The 17,364-nt window shown below is 38.8% G+C and overlaps 1 protein-coding gene and 1 long non-coding RNA gene across 4 annotated transcripts in view; one reads left to right on the top strand and one right to left on the bottom strand.

Annotated features, from left to right (window-relative positions):
• Positions 1-560: 560 nt before the first annotated feature.
• AFG2B (AFG2 AAA ATPase homolog B) lies at positions 561-10,004 on the bottom strand. Of its 3 annotated transcripts, XM_065688457.1 has the most exons (8): positions 8,790-10,004; positions 7,383-7,568; positions 5,908-6,066; positions 4,335-4,544; positions 3,713-3,940; positions 2,969-3,103; positions 2,182-2,307; positions 561-1,496 (listed from the first exon to the last, which is right to left on the bottom strand). In XM_065688457.1, exons 1-8 carry the CDS (start codon positions 9,864-9,866, stop codon positions 1,344-1,346), a joined length of 2,274 nt encoding a protein of 757 aa, XP_065544529.1. In that variant the 5' UTR covers positions 9,867-10,004; the 3' UTR covers positions 561-1,343. The 3 variants fall into 3 exon arrangements, with proteins under 3 accessions (XP_065544529.1, XP_065544530.1, XP_065544531.1); XM_065688458.1 differs by lacking the exon at positions 7,383-7,568; XM_065688459.1 differs by lacking the exons at positions 561-1,496; positions 2,182-2,307 and having other exon boundaries at positions 3,000-3,099.
• Positions 10,005-10,167: 163 nt separating this feature from the next.
• LOC136018848 (uncharacterized) overlaps positions 10,168-17,364 on the top strand; it is a 30,686-nt gene continuing 23,489 nt past the window's right edge. Inside the window, exons 1-2 of the long non-coding RNA XR_010614611.1 lie at positions 10,168-10,421; positions 11,717-11,800. This is a non-coding gene — a long non-coding RNA (uncharacterized LOC136018848). The remainder of the gene's footprint in view (positions 10,422-11,716; positions 11,801-17,364) is intronic.

Below are 17,364 nucleotides of genomic sequence, written 5' to 3' on the forward strand. Positions count from 1 at the left end.
TAGGCAGTGAGTACAGAAGTTAGGCATGAGCATGCCTGAAAGACAGAAGCTGACAGCAGTTTGCTGTCCTCACAACATTCAGGTCTGTCTATTCTAAAGCAACACTAAAAAAAAACCTTGAAAGCAAACCAGAGAGCTACCTTGAACGTTTTCATACTTTATCTCCAGCATTGCTGTGAAGAAACCTTTGGGTGTCTGGAAAGCTCATTGGCACTGGCCTAATTGTTACCAGCAATAAAGCAGCAGGATGGTCCCGCCTCAGAAAATGGTGATCAAAGCCACCAAGCTGTAGGACAGTCATTTATATCTGAACCCTTTCCTAAGTTACAATGCCTACTCCCCCTTTTGCCCCCCACAGTCACTAACTGCCTTGGAACTTCCTTTTGTGATCCATCTCACTGTAAACTGTCCTGTAGCATGGCGCCCATGTTTTGAGAAGGAAATACTCGTTAATGACTTAAGAACCTCAGCTGAAATAAGCAATTATCTTTGACAGTGGAGTTGTTCACCAACAGTTTCATAGGGAAAAGGAAAAAAGTATTTAAAAGCTTCCTACCTGGTAAGTTAAAATGCATACTTTTATACATACAATGACAATTTCTCTTGATATATCTACTTATTTTAGAAGATGACCTATAAAAATGTATTGACAAAGAATGATTGGGTGAGGAAAAGAATTCTGCAGAAAGAGTTTTAAAGCAAGCTTCCTTCTCTGAAGAATTATAGCTTAATTACAGACTTAGTAACTCAGACTGCTTACTCAATCCAACTGTTAGTATAGAGATCAGTAACTGAGCTAAAATTATTCCTCAAAACCCAGACTCTAAACCTACAACAAGGTATTAAGCACTGACAGCCTTTTCACCATCACTATGTTTTGGAACCTGCTTGTCAGAAAGTAAGTCTGTAGATACGCACATATAAAACACCTGACATTTTCCACAGTGTGGGACTTCTTCCTATTTAACAGTCAGAAAGCTTCTCTCATTCTCCTTTAGGAACTTCACAACATATTTTAAATTCAGTATTATTATGCCAGTGTTTGTACTGAGAACTAGGAAATCTACAGTAGCAGTAAGCTGTTCCACAGTGCTTTATCTAAGAATCTTATTATTTGTTTCTACATGGAAACCTAGCCAAATGAAACAAGATTTTCATTTATTCTCCATTACCAAAATCACTGATTTTTTTTCAAGTGAAATTTTACACACTGAAAACTACAGTACAAAAATAAAGGTACAAAAAAAAAAAAAGTACAGTATTAAAAAGCAGGAAAGATGTAAGCCACTGCAAAATCTTTGTGACGTATTTAAGAACACCTATGCTATATCCTCCTTTTTGTTTCAGGAGGCTAATTTTAAAGTATAGATTTTCTCATAAAATTCCAAGTCTTTCATGTTTAAGGATGGTTTTACAGTCCTCAATGACTTTACAAAATGCTCATGTTTTACAGCAGTCACTTCAAGTCCATTCTCTTGCAGCGCCAACAAAGCAGCCTTTAAAAGAAAAAAAAAGGAACAACTTAAAATGCTTATCATGTTTTAACTGGCAAAGAAATTATTGTAAATAGTCTAAAATATTTTACACCAAACAAAATTTCAGGTAAAGCATCTGAAAGCAGCATCATATAGTTTATGGTTATTGAACAATAGATACAACATCAAATAAAATCACTGCAACTCTTACATTAACTTTGTCTGGATTAGACAATATCTTAGATAACTTAAGTTACCGGATTTTCCTCCCAGTCTTTTGTCTTTTATGCAACTCATCTCAAATACTTACAAGATTTATCTTCTCTTTTTTTTTTTCTCTCTAGCCTTGACAGCATGTACTCATTTCAGTTAAAAATGCTAAAGTTGCTTGCTGTACACAGATTACAATTCATTTAGGTGCAAGTCTGGATTACAAAGGGCCATGTAACACAAAGGGTGGTACAAGTCCTTAACTTCTAGTAAATTATCACAGAAAGCTTTTATTCTTATTTGGCTTTTTTATTTAAAGAATTAGCCCTTATTAGGTTCTTCAGCTTTATTCCTTCTCTTTGTATTTTCATTACAAACTGAAAGAATCCATATATAGATGGCTTGGTAACATCTATGAGCTAGCTCTCTTTTTTCATTGAAAGGTTTACTTTGCAGTTTATGTCAACAGATTCATGCAACCACAAATATTTCTTACCTCCTTGCACAGATTTTCAATATCAGCTCCAGAGAAGAGGTCTGTTAGAACTGCCACGTCTTGTAACGACACATCAGTTTCTAATGGAATTTTTTCTGTGCAGATTTTCAAAATGGAAAGCCTTCCCTGTAGGATGGTGCATTTTATACAACAAAACCAAACAAAGAATTAATTGTTCTCCAAAGCAGTACCAAATTAGAAATTAGAACTAATGAAAATCAAGAAGAGTACCAAAACTACTTAAGTTTTGGTGGAAGAACGAATAAAATGCTATTAATGGAGATAACCATAACCGTAAGAGTATTATCTCACATATTAAAGTCTGCTATTCGTGATTACCCATTACTTCATGAATAACCAATACTTTAGACTAAGGAGTACATATTTGGTCTGCTTTGGCTCAACATGTTTTTGGTGAAGTTCACAAGAAGTAGCTACACTACTTTTGGGGACAGGCCAAAAGAATGATTTGAAGCAAGGACAGACAACTTGTTCTGGTACTTTATAAACTGCAGCTTGATTTTGTAAATACAGAATTCTACCAGATTTTGTCTGTTTTCTGTATGTGACAGTATAGCTACATACACCATGTCAAATATTACTGGTGTTTAAATCATAAATGCGATTATTCCTCTTTAAGATTCTTCATTGTACCTGAAGTTTACTGAATCATCCATCAGTTGTTAAATGTATTTATTACAGGAATATGTCCCCATTTGCTCTTAAGAGTGTGCTGGCAATCAATACCTCTCCATTTAAATCCAAGTATGGCTTTGCAATACATCACCTTCAGATCCGGAGGTGGAATATAGATGACCTTGTCTAGCCTTCCAGGACGCAGTAAGGCATCATCCAACATATCTGGTCTATTAGTTGCAGCAACTACCATGAAATCCTTGTTCAAACTTTCATGAAACTCTAGCTAAGAGATGATATAAACACATTAGTGCAAAACGGTTAAGATAACTAGTATCTTTAGGTAATATCTAACTACTAACGAGGAAACGGGAAGGACAAAAAGATGATATATCTTTACATGCAGTAACTTTCCTTTCAGTATTAGTATTTTATTTTTCTTCAGGTAAAAAACTGCCTTGGTGCGGGCCAGATTAAGTGACAAGGAAGAAATGTATGTTTGGGTTTTGTATAAATTGTGTATGAGAAAGCACTGCAAATAAAGCAGGGGTAAAAGGTAAGTCCAGGAAGGAACCTGTATAATAGTAAAAATAACACAATCTAAAAAATAACCTTACTGTCAAGCAAGAGGATTTTTGTGATAGAAGATGAAGACCAACTAGTAATGCTCTTTAGCCTGTGTATTTTATTCAAAGTCACATTGAAGAACAGTGTATGTAAAAAGTTATCAGTCTATATACAGTATGTTTTAGAAGTTATGACAGAATAAAAGAGTATCTTGCATATTCTTAAGCTTGAAGTTTAAGGTGAAGAAGTGTGAGTGAACAGCTAAAATTTTTGGAACAACTGGACAGCATTTATCATCCTTCCTATACAGAAAAGGGAATATAAATACCTTTCTTTCCTCATCACTTTGTTCTTGACATTGACCCTCAAGCTGCAGTTTGCTTCCTCTTCTTTCTGTGACTTTCAGCCCAATACCATCCAACTCATTGAGAAGAACGGAAAGAACCCGCTCTGAGACACCATGGCTAGTTTTGCAGTGTGACCGAGATCCCAAGATAGAGTCAATCTCATCTAGGAATATTATTGCTGGAGCACTTGCTCTTGCTTGGCGAAACACCTTTTTTAAAAATATTAATAAAGTAAAACATCAGTACATACATTCTGTCAGGTAAGGAGAAAACACCTATTTACACATACTCTGTATTTCACTTAAATTTAAAGATACACTCAAAGATTCACAGGAGCTGTTCTGGCTTACATTTACTATAGGCAAGGTCTTACTTACATTCTTAAATGAACTGAAAACAAAAGGGTAGAAATACATTAAAAGTTTAAAGCTTGTATAATTTTAGGGCTAGATTCTCAGTTTATATACAACTGTATCTGAAAGCTATCTTATTTAATAATCAGATGAGAGCTTTAACTATCATCTTTTCAGTAACAAAATTTAGACAATCACAAAAATCAAGCAAAAAATAACCTTCAGGCCTTATACAAATTAAAAACTGTACCTGAGACAAAATCTTCTCTGAATCTCCAACATAAGGAGAGAAGAGGTCAGCACCACTTACAGAGAGAAAGGAACAGTGACAACTTGTGGCCAGAGCCTTCACCAACGTGGTTTTGGCACACCCCGATGGCCCATAGAGAAGAATACCCTTTGGATGAGACAGGCCCATCCTAGCAAATGCTTGAGGAAATTTCATAGGCCACTCAACACTCTGTCAATACATAAAATGTGATGACATTCTTAGTAACAGAACTAGAATTCATAGGCAATCAATAACACTGCAGAGCATATTATTACCTTCCCTTGGTAGAAACATTAATTTGAAATCAAAGAATACTAGCTTGGTCTTTCTTCCTATAGTGCTCCCTTCTTAAAGTGTCCTCTCAAACAGAACAAAATGCAATTCTTGAGAGATGAGAGACAAAAGTTGTCTCTGGCTACACATTCAGGAATGGCCAAGTTCTCTGGATGCAAGTCAAGTGTTTTTCAGCTACTCAAAACCATGCTTATTTTCCCATGATACTACAGTTGGGAGTGACACCTTGTTAGAAGAGTTCTAACAAACGCTGCAATATCTTAATGAAGTATAAAAATATAAAAAAATGTTTTAAAATAAATGGTCTGGGCAATCCTAAGCACAAATACAGGCTAAGCAGAGAATGGACTGAGAGCAGTCTTGAGGAGGAGCTGGGGGCGTCGGTTGACAAGCAGCTCAACATGAGTGCGTGCTCGCAGCCCAGAAACTGGGTTGCATCAAAAGGAGTGTGACCAGCAGGTGAAGGGAGGTGATTCTCCCTTTCTACTCCACTCTTGTGAGACCTCTCCTGGTTTCCAGTCTCCTGGAGTACTGTGTTCAGCTCTGGGGCCCCCAGCACAAAGAAGGACATGGATCTGCTTGAGCGAGTCCAGAGGAGACCTTGAGATGCTCTGAGAGCTGGAGCACCTCTCCTATGAAAACAGGCTGAGAGAGTTAGACTTGTTCAGCCTGAAGATGAAAAGGCTCCGGGGAGATCTTATAACAGCCTTCCAATACCTAAATGGGGCCTGCAAGGAATCTGGTGAGGGACTTCTTACAAGAGCATGCAGGGATAGGACAAGAGGGAATGGTTTTAAACTAAAAGAGAGATTTAGTTTAGATATTAGGAAGAGGTTGTATATTAGGCCAGGTTGGATAAAGCCCTGGGTGGTATGGTTTAGTGTGAGATGTAACTAGATGATCTTAAAGGTCCTTTCCAACCCTAACTATTCTATGATTCTATATTCTTTACTGTGAGGGTGGTGAGGCACTGGAACAGGTTGCCCAGGGAAGTTATGGCTGCCTCAACCCCAGATGCGTTCAAGGCCAGTTTGGACAGGGCTTTGAGCAACGTCGTTTAGTGCATGGTGTCCCTGCCCATAGCAGGGGACTGGAACTAGATGATATTTAAGGTCCCTTCCAACCCAAATAATTCTGTGATTCTATGAAATACAAAATGTAGTAAAGTAATTTGAAAGAGAATTCATTTCCATCATGTAGCATACAGAACACCTTGGAGGACATGGCTATTAGAAACTAGTTGGATTTGTCTTATTACCTGTTTTAACTTTAATTTCACATCTTCAAGACCACCAATTTGCTCCCAAGTGACAGGTTTACACTCTGTTAGTCCAATTGCACTTCGAAAAGAGGATGGCTGAGTTTTTTTAAAAGCTTCCTGGAAATCTGCCATGTTAATCACGGTTTTCGCTGAATCCTGAAAAAATACAGATAAAGCATATTAACAATATTTTTACACAGTAACTTACAATGCTACATTAGTATGCAAAATACTTCACAAAAAGTCAAATGCAACTAATGAAACAACAAATTCTCACCCTAACAAGCTTAAGCACTGCAGACACAAACCTGTAATACAAAGTAGTCTCTTTAGTGGCAAGTTTTTACACAGGAAAAAAAAATAAGTTAACAGAAATTAATGGTTTAGAAAAAACTACTGTTCCCTGAATTATAGCTCCATTAGACAGTGATCTGCTAAGTCAAGTGGTTGCTAGTTTCAGGGTTACTATATACCTAATCCTAGACTGTCTTGAATACAAACAAAAATGTTCTAACATCCATTTTTACCACAGAAAGTAAGGCATTATCTCAAATAGGCTATAAAATACCATTATGAAACAACAGATGCAGTAACAGAACTAAGAAGCATTTTACAAAAGTGCTTCCAGTTCTCAAGGCAAACAGGCCACCTACTTACTATTTTCATTTGTACATCTACATCTTTTGGGGATAGCAGGCTCAAATTATTTTATTATTTTCAGTATTTGTAAGGCATCTGGAGGAGATGCAACTTTTAGAGATACGATGCTCTCTTTTTTCCTATCCCTGAGTGAAGACAGGGATAGGAAAATTCTCTGTACAGATCCTCTGTAGATTCTCTGACTCTGGTAATTCTGCAAATATCATGTTAAATTTCCACCAAGCCATTCCACATAAAAAACCTACATATCTGTGGTGTATTTCAGTTCTTGTAAGAGTCAGATTAAATAACAAGAGTATTAAGGACTTGATATAGATATGGAATTGAAGAATTGCTAAGAAATTAAATTTTTGCACACTGGGCAGCTGTCTACCTTGTGTCTACAACAATGTTATACCTGGCTCTACAACACAAATGATAACAGATATTATCACTAGCAGTTATATTTATGCGTCAACCTAACTGTAATTTGCAGTTATTATTAAGTAGAACTCTAAGTCACCAACAGCTTCAAAAGACAGCTTTGGTGGACATTATCATTCAGTTTGCCAAAGACTAAAATTTCTGCATAATCCTAAAAAGGTAAGGATAAAAATTTCAGCAAAGCTTTTCAACCAGAAAGGAGAAAGTGGTATTTTCAGGTGACAGCTGAAAGGACCAGCATATTTGCGTTTATAAGACAGCTGGTATTTTCAGTATTTTAATTTGTGAGTTTTTCAACTTGCTGAGCTTTCCAAGTAAGGCCAAGTATTAATGGGGAAAAGCTAGTACAGGTATTAATGACATTCTTCTTGACTAATATGCAACCATACCAAAGAGCTGTGGAACACAGCTTGCATAGCTGCTTCTCTGCAGAGTGCTGTAAGGTCAGCTCCAACATACCCAGTTGTCATTTCTGCCAGTTTAACCAAATCAACATCTGTAGAAATTGGCATATCAGATGTAAGCAACTGCAGGATGGATCTTCTTTGTGTAAGTGTTGGGGTCCCAATAACAACCTAAATCAAATACGGCAAACACATACTTTAAATAGGTATTTTGCTGTATTCCTCTTATTTTCTAGACATAGGCAAGCAGCTTGGTCTCTGCTCTACACTGCTTACTTATGATTTATACATACTTACATTGCAACTAAAAGAGTTTTATAGGAAACATTACCAGCACTATACAAATGACAAATACTTAAAATACTCTTCATTTACACTTATTTTCCGTGTGAACAGTGTTTGCATAAACAGTTCTTCATAAGACACTGTCAGCTGATGCATATCAAGTCCTAATTTAAGGCAATTTTATTGTAAATTGTAACACCGAAATAACTTTCCTTTCAACATAAGAACTGGATTAGATTAAGAAAAAAAAAAATCAATTAGACAAACATTCATACATTAAAACCCTGGTAAAATACCACCATAAAATATGTCTCAAGAACTCAAGAATGAAAATTATACTTGTGAAAGCATTAAAGAACTTCACTAAACCGGATGAGCCAGGAGTGCGAGCAAAACAAACAACACAAGCAAAAGTACTGTGCATTGTGTAACTGCAAGTGTTCTTTCTTCTTTAGAGTATTAGGCTAGAAGTTTTCCAGAGTAGACCAAGCCTCTGTTACTGAAACCTGAATAGACTTTTTGACACAATCATAGAATAGTTAGGGTTGGAAAGGACCTCAAGATCATCCAGTTCCAACCCCCCTGCCATAGGCAGGGACACCTCACACTAAACCATCCCACCCAAGGCTTCATCCAGCCTGGCCTTGAACTCTGCCAGGGATGGAGCACTCGCAACCCCTCTGGGCAACCGATTCCAGTGACACAATGTGTTACTAGTTCTCTGTCATGATAAACTTTAAAGGAGAGACGTACAAATCTTAAATTTTTCTTATTTAAATCCCAGATTAAAGTCTGTAATGCTAAGCATCTGTAAGCAAAAGGAAACCCTCAAGAAGGGGTTCACGACTTCATCAGGAAGAAACATAAAGGCTCCCCTTATCCATTTCCAAGTATTTGGAACTCCCAGCCTCAGTAAAATGTGCTTCCTACCTTACTCAAGCTGCAGTAAACTAAACGAACAGGACCTATCTCAAGCCTGTAGAATTCCACTATGAAATCTGACCAGCAAACATGAAAAAATTTTAAAAATTACTTAATTAACTTGCCCCTGCACAACCTCAAAAAGGAAAAAAGAAAAGGAGCCTATGAATCACAGGGCTTGCTTACCTCTCTGTCAAATCTCCCAGGTCTTCTCAGTGCAGGGTCTAAGGCATTGGGCCTGTTTGTTGCTGCTGTAATGACTATTTTACTCTCACTACCAACACCATCCAGCAGTGTTAGTAACTGAGCAACAATACGATCTTCAGGAGCATTGTTTGACCCTCCTCGCTTTGGGCATAAAGAATCAATTTCATCAATAAACAGGATGGTTGGGCCTTCATATGCCATTTCTCTGGCCTTTTCAAAGACTCTTCGTAAATTCTCTTCACTTTCTCCCGGTCTTGAACCATAGACAGCTAGGCCACTGGTGCACAACAGATACGCACCCAGTTCTTTGGCTACTGCCTTTACCACAAGGGTCTTCCCTACACCCGGGGGCCCTATTAATAGCACCCCATTAGGGACAGAAAGCCCTAGCTTCTTAAACGTCTTTGGAAAGCGGAAAGGCAGATCAATAATTTCTTTCAAAGACTTTCCCACATCATCTAGTCCTGCAACCGAAGTTTCTGCAGTGCCTTCTGATAAATGTCTGTACCATTCATAAGTGATCACCTCCTTAATCTTTACACTTGTCTGGGGGGTTATCAATCCAGCTTCACCCACCGAAGAGTCTACAGACAGTATTTCAATACACACGACAGGATTTTCGAGATTTGGGGCAACAGTAACAACATAATGAAGTGAAACATAAATATTTCTTAGCAGTTCTCTGACTGTCTCCTGCAACACTGCTCTGGGAGTCGACTTTTTCAGAGCAGCACTCTTAAGGACCACTCTCACAGTTGCCTTTGTTAGCCGGCGGTACGCTAGGAGCTGCAGCTGGCCCAAACTCAGCGTAAGACCCGTCACGTCCCTTGCCGTTACACCGGCGGTGCTGCAGGTCAGATCAACCTGCAGGTACCCGTCCACCAAGTCGTGCCTGGGCCACACCGTGCACAAGCAGCAGCCCCTAGGAAGGGAGATCCTCAGCGGGGCGCCGATCCTGGCTCCCAGGAAGGCCAGCGTGGAAGGTCCTACCCTACACCTCTGCGTGCCTTCGTCTCCCGGGTCCAGGAGGAGCAGCTTTAAGGCTGCCCGCTCCATCGAGGGCTGGCACGCTGCTCCCTCCGCGAGCCCGTCCAGCTCCTTTCTCACCCCGCCGCGCGTCGCCGCGGGCCTCACGCTCCGCCAGTACCAGACGGCCGCGACCTCCCTCTCACCCCCACCCGCCGCTCGCCGCTCGCCGCTCACCGCCCGAGCAGAAGCCGGAGCCGAAACCGCTCCCGCGTAAGAACCGCGCCGCACTGACAGGAAGCCACGGCGCAGCCTGCGCATGCGCAGCAGCGGAGCACGCGCACTGCGGGGGAATACGCACGGCGAGGCGGCGCTACCCGTTAGGCTGCCCCCTCCGGCGCTGCGGAGGGCGGTTGTGGTTGAGGGGCTGTGGGGCGGCTGCCCGTGAGGTGAATGCTGTTTGCTAGTGACGGGCTGCCAGCTGCAGGTCTGCTCTCGGCTTCTTATAACCTCTTGCCATAGGCGAAATGATTGACGCCCTCCTCATTGCCACTCCGCTTGTTCTCCGCAGCTGCCCTTGGTGGGGCTCACTTGTCTCCCTTATTTCGCCTCCCTCCTCTTGGGTTGGCCTTTCCCATGTCCCAGGTTAGTGCTTCTCTTGGAGTTGGGCAGCCCCATTTTCACCAGCGTTTGGGGTTGAGTTGTAGGTACCTGTTAAGAAAAATAGTGAGGAGCCGTACAGCTGACTTGAAAAACTGCTGATAGAATTAATTAAGACACATATTTATTCATCAATTGCTAAAAATGTAATAGGGTGCTTTTCTGACAAATGCTTAGAGTTTAAGAAAAATTAATTGTATAACTTTTAGGTCCACCACCTTCTTAAACTGTGCCGTGAGTTGGGTAATACTTTTAATAAAATCCTTCCTGGAGATCAGTCAGCATTATGGGATACAAGAGAAAATTGTGATCTATAAAATTTAGCATATGTGTGGTTCTATCCTAGCAAGTGGCTTTGTTGTAGGTTAAGTTACATATCCTTCCTTTGAGACCACATACATACAAGAGTTGCGATCTCAGGTACATGACACTGGTCAGGTGCAGGTATGTTCACAGAAAACAGAGGGCGGTTTAAAGCGATGGCTACCAACTGTCCAGCTCGCATTTTGAAGGCCCCTGGAAGGGGGGCGTAACAAAATCTTATTGATGGTGTCCTGCTTAATCACATTTCTGACTGAATCAAGGGCTGTACACAAAATATTTTAATATGCCATAGGAACAAAAGCAGGCAGTGGTAAGAGAGGTGGTTCGGCTGAAAAAAAATCAAATTACGAGTAGGAACTCATAAGAAGGGTGTAGGGCTGAGCAGTGTGAAAACCAGAAAGCTGCCTCCTTATGCCTAATTATGTGCAAAAGGCTCTATGTTATATTTCCTTTCAATTCATGGCCAGATTTTCTCCTTTCAGTGTTTGTTTTCTGTTCCTTTTCTCCTGGATAGCTACTTAATGTTTCTTTTCATAGCATGTGTTCATACTGTGCATATATGCAAATGATCATTTGGAATATGCAGACTTACTAAGTATTTAGTATGGGACAGACTAATGTTTGTCCAAAGAAAGTACAGATAAAAGATTATGAGGAGCTTTCATTCCAAGAAGGAGAATGTATTTTCAAGCCAATGTCTTATAAAAACATTCTCTTGTTTTATTTCTTTCCGTCAAAGGTTCTCATAAACACGAGTGCCCTCGAGTACATACTCGATTAAACAAAACACATGCTCTGTTTAAAATGGTAGATCTGTGTTTCAGAGTTCCAGAGTGGAAGTGGTAGACCCTCTGCTTGGTATTAAAGAGTTGTGTTTAGGAAAGAAAAGTATGGAAAAGTGCATATGTGAAACGAGCTCCATGGTTTATGCTGTATATACTTGTTCTTTTTAACAGACTTATTGTAACATCTGGAAAATCTGTTTTATTATGAGAAGGAAAACACCTGCAAGTCTAATCTTGAGTGACAAAGAATTCCAGGTAACAGCTGTTAGAATTATTGATTTCAGTTTCTGTTGATTTTAGTAAGGACAAGTTTAGAGCTTCCTATTAATTTTTTTTTAAAGACAAATGCATGGAAGAGGTGCTTTGTGGTAATTCATTAATTTTTCCAATTTAAAATTTACTTTTATACTGATTTGCATAAATATAATTGGGTAAGTACGGCAACCTATCCAGTTTTCCTTCCTGCCCTCTGTTTATCATCATTATGTAATCCTTGTACTTCTTTATAATGAAAAAAGCATCATTATGGCAAAGATGATGAGCTAAGTTAACTGGCAGTAAATTGTGATTTTGTGCATTGCACAGCCATGCGAATGCTTGTGTCAGTGCAAAGAATGGCTTGAAATGGGTGGTTGGGAGGGGAGGGTCACAGCCAAAAGAGGTCACAGTTCCAGCTTGTGTTGTCGCATTGATTGTGGAAATGCAGGTGATGGTTTAGGGGAAAAACAAGACAAAGCCACCAGCCTGCTTGTCAAGTATCTACCAATAATAATTTTTAAAATATGAATGGGTGCTTGTTTTAGAAAAATATGAAATGGGAATGAAGTAGTAATTCATGATTCACAGTAGTCTTACATAAGAACAGTTGATTTGACAGTGTTGACGTATGCTGCTAATATTTTTGGTTTTATTCTAGTTACCTGTGAGTTACTAAGTGTAAAAGATACATCTAACAATAACACTCTTGGTGTCCAACATAAAAATTACACATCTGAACACATCTCAGTGATTTTTTTAACTTAAACTTCTTTGATTTTTAACTGTAGTATATTGTTGTAATACTGAATATTTTACTTTAGGACAGTGATAGTTCAGTTCTTTTTTGTATAATGAAGTGGGGCCCAAAACCCACTAAAGCGACTTTTTGAAAGTGTGCAGGATTGACTTTTTTGGCGCAAACTGTGGAATCAAGACCTTATTTGTATATTTTAATGGAAAACTTCGCTGAGTGACATTGCTCTGCTTTGGAATGCATAGCTTTTCATAATCATGCTCCTGAATAATTTACAGACCCCAAAATAACAGCAACAAAGTAGCAAAAAGGTATTCCACCAAGAATCTAGTTTAAACTGTCAAAAAAATAAGAATGTTTTAAACAATTTTCTTACTATTCACTAGATGGCAGCTGATCTTCAAGAATGGTTATATTTCTTCTTTCAGATCTGATAATTTGAGGGGAGTAGCCATCAGGCTTTGGATAAATCAAATATTAATTTCTAATATGAAACTGAAAAACCTGCGCAGTGAATGTTCAGATAGTTCTCTGCTTCACTGCTGTTTCATGTTGGGTTAGTTGCTGTTTATTTCTGGGGAAGAATGTTACTTTATTCTTTGCTTTCATATTTAGTGGGCCAGATTAACTTCTTTTTAAGGAGAACGTACAATAATAGTATTCTAAAAATAAAGAATAATATTTCTGTTTTATATATAAATTTTTTTTTGTAGAATAAAATAATGTGAAAAATTCCCAATTGTTGCAATTTACAAAATCAAAACAACAGTCTTGTTACAATAATTCCCTGTATACAAAATGAGGAAGATATTAAGCTGATTATATAAGTTTGACCATAGTATCAGAACGGAAATTTCTATTTTAAATGGACAAATTATCAGTCTTTAGCATAATCCTTTTAATGGTAAATGGATTTGAAAATGTGCTGTGATTGTGAATCAGATAAAGATAGCTTAAAGTGAGTAGATGCCATGTATATCCTTTAAGGCAGAACCTTAGTATTTGTGGAAGTTGTGTGACTAAGTCTAAATGCTGGATTATACGTATGCTAAATATTATACATTTCAGACACCAGGCTCTGTTACAACAGAACTTCATAAATAAATTGTAAAGACGTGCTTAGAAAAGGAGTGGAAAGAACTTTTGTATGTCTGCATGTCTTTATGGGAGGGCCACCCTCAATGTGTTTACTTAATTTTCTAGTGAATATCCAGTCTTGTATCTTTGTACGGAAAAAGTTCCCATTGTAGTTAGCAGGAAATTTGGATGTGTGAGGCATGTGAGGTTAGGCTCTGCATTTCTCAAAGAAGAGTGCGGAAAATCTCTGCTGCCAGAAAGCTATTGTGAAGTTACTGCACCTTTGGTAACATTCTTGCTGCATCTCTGCAGGAAGTTACTGCTGTCACTGAAGAAGCACCAGAAAAAGCAAAGTGTGCTCGCACCTGAAGTCTTCCAGTGAAAGTCAGTTGTGTTTGCGTAGGTTGTCAAGGAAATGATTTTATGCTAAGACAATAACATTTACTTGGGAGAGACTTGGGGCCCCACTGCACATTGCACACTCTTGACAGTTCTTTAGGGTGGTAGCCTTTCCAAGAGAGGAGAAATAAACAGCATCAGGTAATTTAAGAAGACACATTTATCAATTTGTCAGTATTTGTCTTTAGCATCTTTTTATTACTGCTTAGGGATGCTTGGTTATCTGTTTCAACATAATATATATAATCCAGTGGGTCACTAGATCTTATTTTGGATATGGAATAGTGAGATCCTTGTGTGGTATTCAATATAGGAATGAGAGGAGACTCTGGAAAATTACAGAAGGACCATGCAAGACTGAGGGACTTAGCAATAAAATGGCAGATGAAATTCATTATACATAAATGAGGACTGATGCACAAAGAGAAGAGCAATCAGAGGGAAGGGTCCCTTTTATAGCATCAAGATAAATGATTCTCTGAAAATGTCAGCTCAGTGCTTGATGTGCAAAAAACAAATAAAATGTTAGCATTAACTAAAAAAGGAGCAGAAAACGGAACAAAAACCATCTCAGTCCCACTGTGTAAATTTGGGGCTCACCTCTACATTAGATATTTTGGGTACTGAAATCTGTAGTAGAACTGGGACAGGTTCAGAGATAGCAGCAAGAATAATCAAAAGCCTGAAACGGCTTCAGAGCAAGAAATGACTAAAAGTAGACTGTGTCTCCTCAATACAAAAAGAAAACTTTGAGGTGGCTATGGAAGGGATATACGAAGTGGTAATTTGGATGAGAAAGGCCTGTTCTAAGGGTCTATTTCAATGCCAGAACTAGTGATGCTAGTCAGACCTCCCTTCAAAACAAAGAGATAATCCATCACGTGATGAGTACTGCATCTGTAGAACTTCACTGAAGGATGCTGTGAATGTGATAGTGTATGTATGTGTGAGGGAAGACCGGTCACGTGCTTAGAAAAGGACGCTGATCATGAGAGTGCTCAGGATTGAGGATGTCTGTGTGAGAAGAGAGCGCAGAGGGGATTGCTGAAGAGCCACGTTCCCATTGGTGTCAGGAACTTCTGCAAGCTGAAATCGTTGGAAACCAGGACTGTCTGAGAGAGGAAGTGTCCCACACACTTACTCTGTCTGTGACCACTGTTCTCAGTTTTGTCATTTTAAAAGCACATTCTTAAAACATCACTCGTTGTTTTTTAAATGCTGCAGAGTTTGATAAAAATGATTGGTTTCAGGCATACAAAATGTTAGGTACCTGCTTTGTGCTCACATTTTTCCCTCTTAGAAAATCCAGCATAGCAGTTATGCAATTAGTGTAGAGTTTACATAGAATGCTCTTGCAGCTTTCTAGGAATTTTCCCAAATGCATTCAAGGAATTCCCATGTGGTATCTAGGAATTTCCCTTGCCCTTTTAGAGAATTTTAAAGAATTTTCCTTAGGCTTGGTAGGAATTTTCCTATCAAGTTTTCCTTCCTTGCTTTTTAGGGATTTCTGCCAGTGCTTTCTAGGAATGTTCTATTTTCTCTTGTGTTTTCTAGGGATTTTCTGAGTGTATCCTAGGAATTTGCCTGGTGACCTGGCATGTTCCCCATGCCTTCTAGGAATTTTCCAGGTGCATCCCCTCTGTGCTTTCTAGAAAATCTTTTTAGAATAATAATTTCTAGGAATTCTCTCTGTGCTTTGTAGGAACATTCCTACATTCTAGGAATCCATGCAGAATCATCTAAGGATTCTCCTCAATCCATCTGGAACCCTTGCCATGCCTGCTTTGAAGAGCTGGTTGAGCAGGAGCAAAACCTAGAGTACTTGGGTACGAAGCCAGTTGTTCAGTACATCTTTCCCGCCCATTTAGCTTGGAAAATGTTTCACACTGCTTTTTAGACTTTGCTTCCTCCATGCCACAGTTCTATGTTATTTTTTCTCTCTCTTCTTTCTCCTTGTTCAGATAGATAAATTTTCTTTTTTCCTTTTTCAGGTTTTCTGATAGGTCATATTGTTGTCTTCAGAAAAACTCTAGCACTTCTTCACACATTCACGGAGTATTCATGTCAGGCTGATTTTAGAGCAGTATATATGTCACTTAGTCTTAACTTGAAAACTTCAGATTGTGTAATTTACAATTTTTATAAATAGATCAGTAAAAGACATTAATTTGTAAGCAAATATTTGTAATATAGCGATAGCACGAAGACTAAGTACTGAATCAGAAGGCAATTAAATTAATTGAGATTTAGTTGTACGTGAAACACCTGTGTTACCCTAGCTAGCATCACCTGCACTCAGAGTACTTGCTTTGATGAATCCACTAGTCAGTAAACCTTTGGCTCCTGATAATTGTTTTTTATAATCGGGTTCCATGCTGTAAGGAAAACAATGTTTTGTCCTATTTGAAGTATTTTTATGAAAGTTCTTCTTCTTTGGAGACAGTAGAATTAGATAAATGCATTAGCAATGAATCCAATTGTGTTGGCATGGGAAACAATCTGCTTAATTAGGAAGGGAAGCTCAGTGGTTAATGGTGTTAAAAAGACTTAGGTGGGTTTAGTTTTGTTTATTTCTGTTTCTTTTGTTTTTGTTCCTAAAACCTGTCATGGCTCAGAATGCACTGACGGGCCTTAATAACCCTGAGGAGGCTCACCTGGGGCCTCCATCCACACCTCTGCCCGTAAGAGTGGCACTCTATTTAACATCAGGCCTGGGCATTTACTCAGTGATGACTTCTGTTTTACTGTAAGTGTGTATTTCTTCAGAGCTAGTTGTGGTATAGCTATGGATCTTGTTGTATGGGACTGATTTTCTGGCTTGCCTGTGGATGTGGACTCTTAGCTGTTTTTCCTGGGCTTGAGTTTATTGGGTTCTCTGGGCTTAGGGTTGTGAGCTGTGCTTTGCCAGCCTTGATACCAAGTTTGGCTACTGATGAGGAAAGTATAATTGATCTGTTTAGAATCAGTGAGCTGTTGGATTGGCTTTAGCTAATCATAGTATATGAGAGCCTCAATGTGTATCTTCCTCCTCATCCCTCCTCCCCCCCTTTTTTTCTGTTTTTATTTATTCCTTTTTCTAATAGCTCAGCTCTTTTCAGCATGTTGAATAGGTGAATAACAGTTCTGTTTTGTGGTGATGTGTGAAGTTTAAAAGTATAACAAAAAAAATTAAGTTTCTTACAGAAGAGTATTTAATTCAAAATTCTATCTCAGAAGTGAGAAATCTTCCAGAGGAGGGCCACAAATATGGCCATATGGATAGAGTACCTCTCCTATAAAGACAAGTAGAGAGAGCTGGGCTTGTTTAGCCTGGAGAAGAGAAGGCTCCAGG

Source organism: Lathamus discolor, chromosome 8 (assembly GCF_037157495.1).
Source record: "Lathamus discolor isolate bLatDis1 chromosome 8, bLatDis1.hap1, whole genome shotgun sequence".
Lineage (NCBI taxonomy): Eukaryota > Metazoa > Chordata > Aves > Psittaciformes > Psittacidae > Lathamus > Lathamus discolor.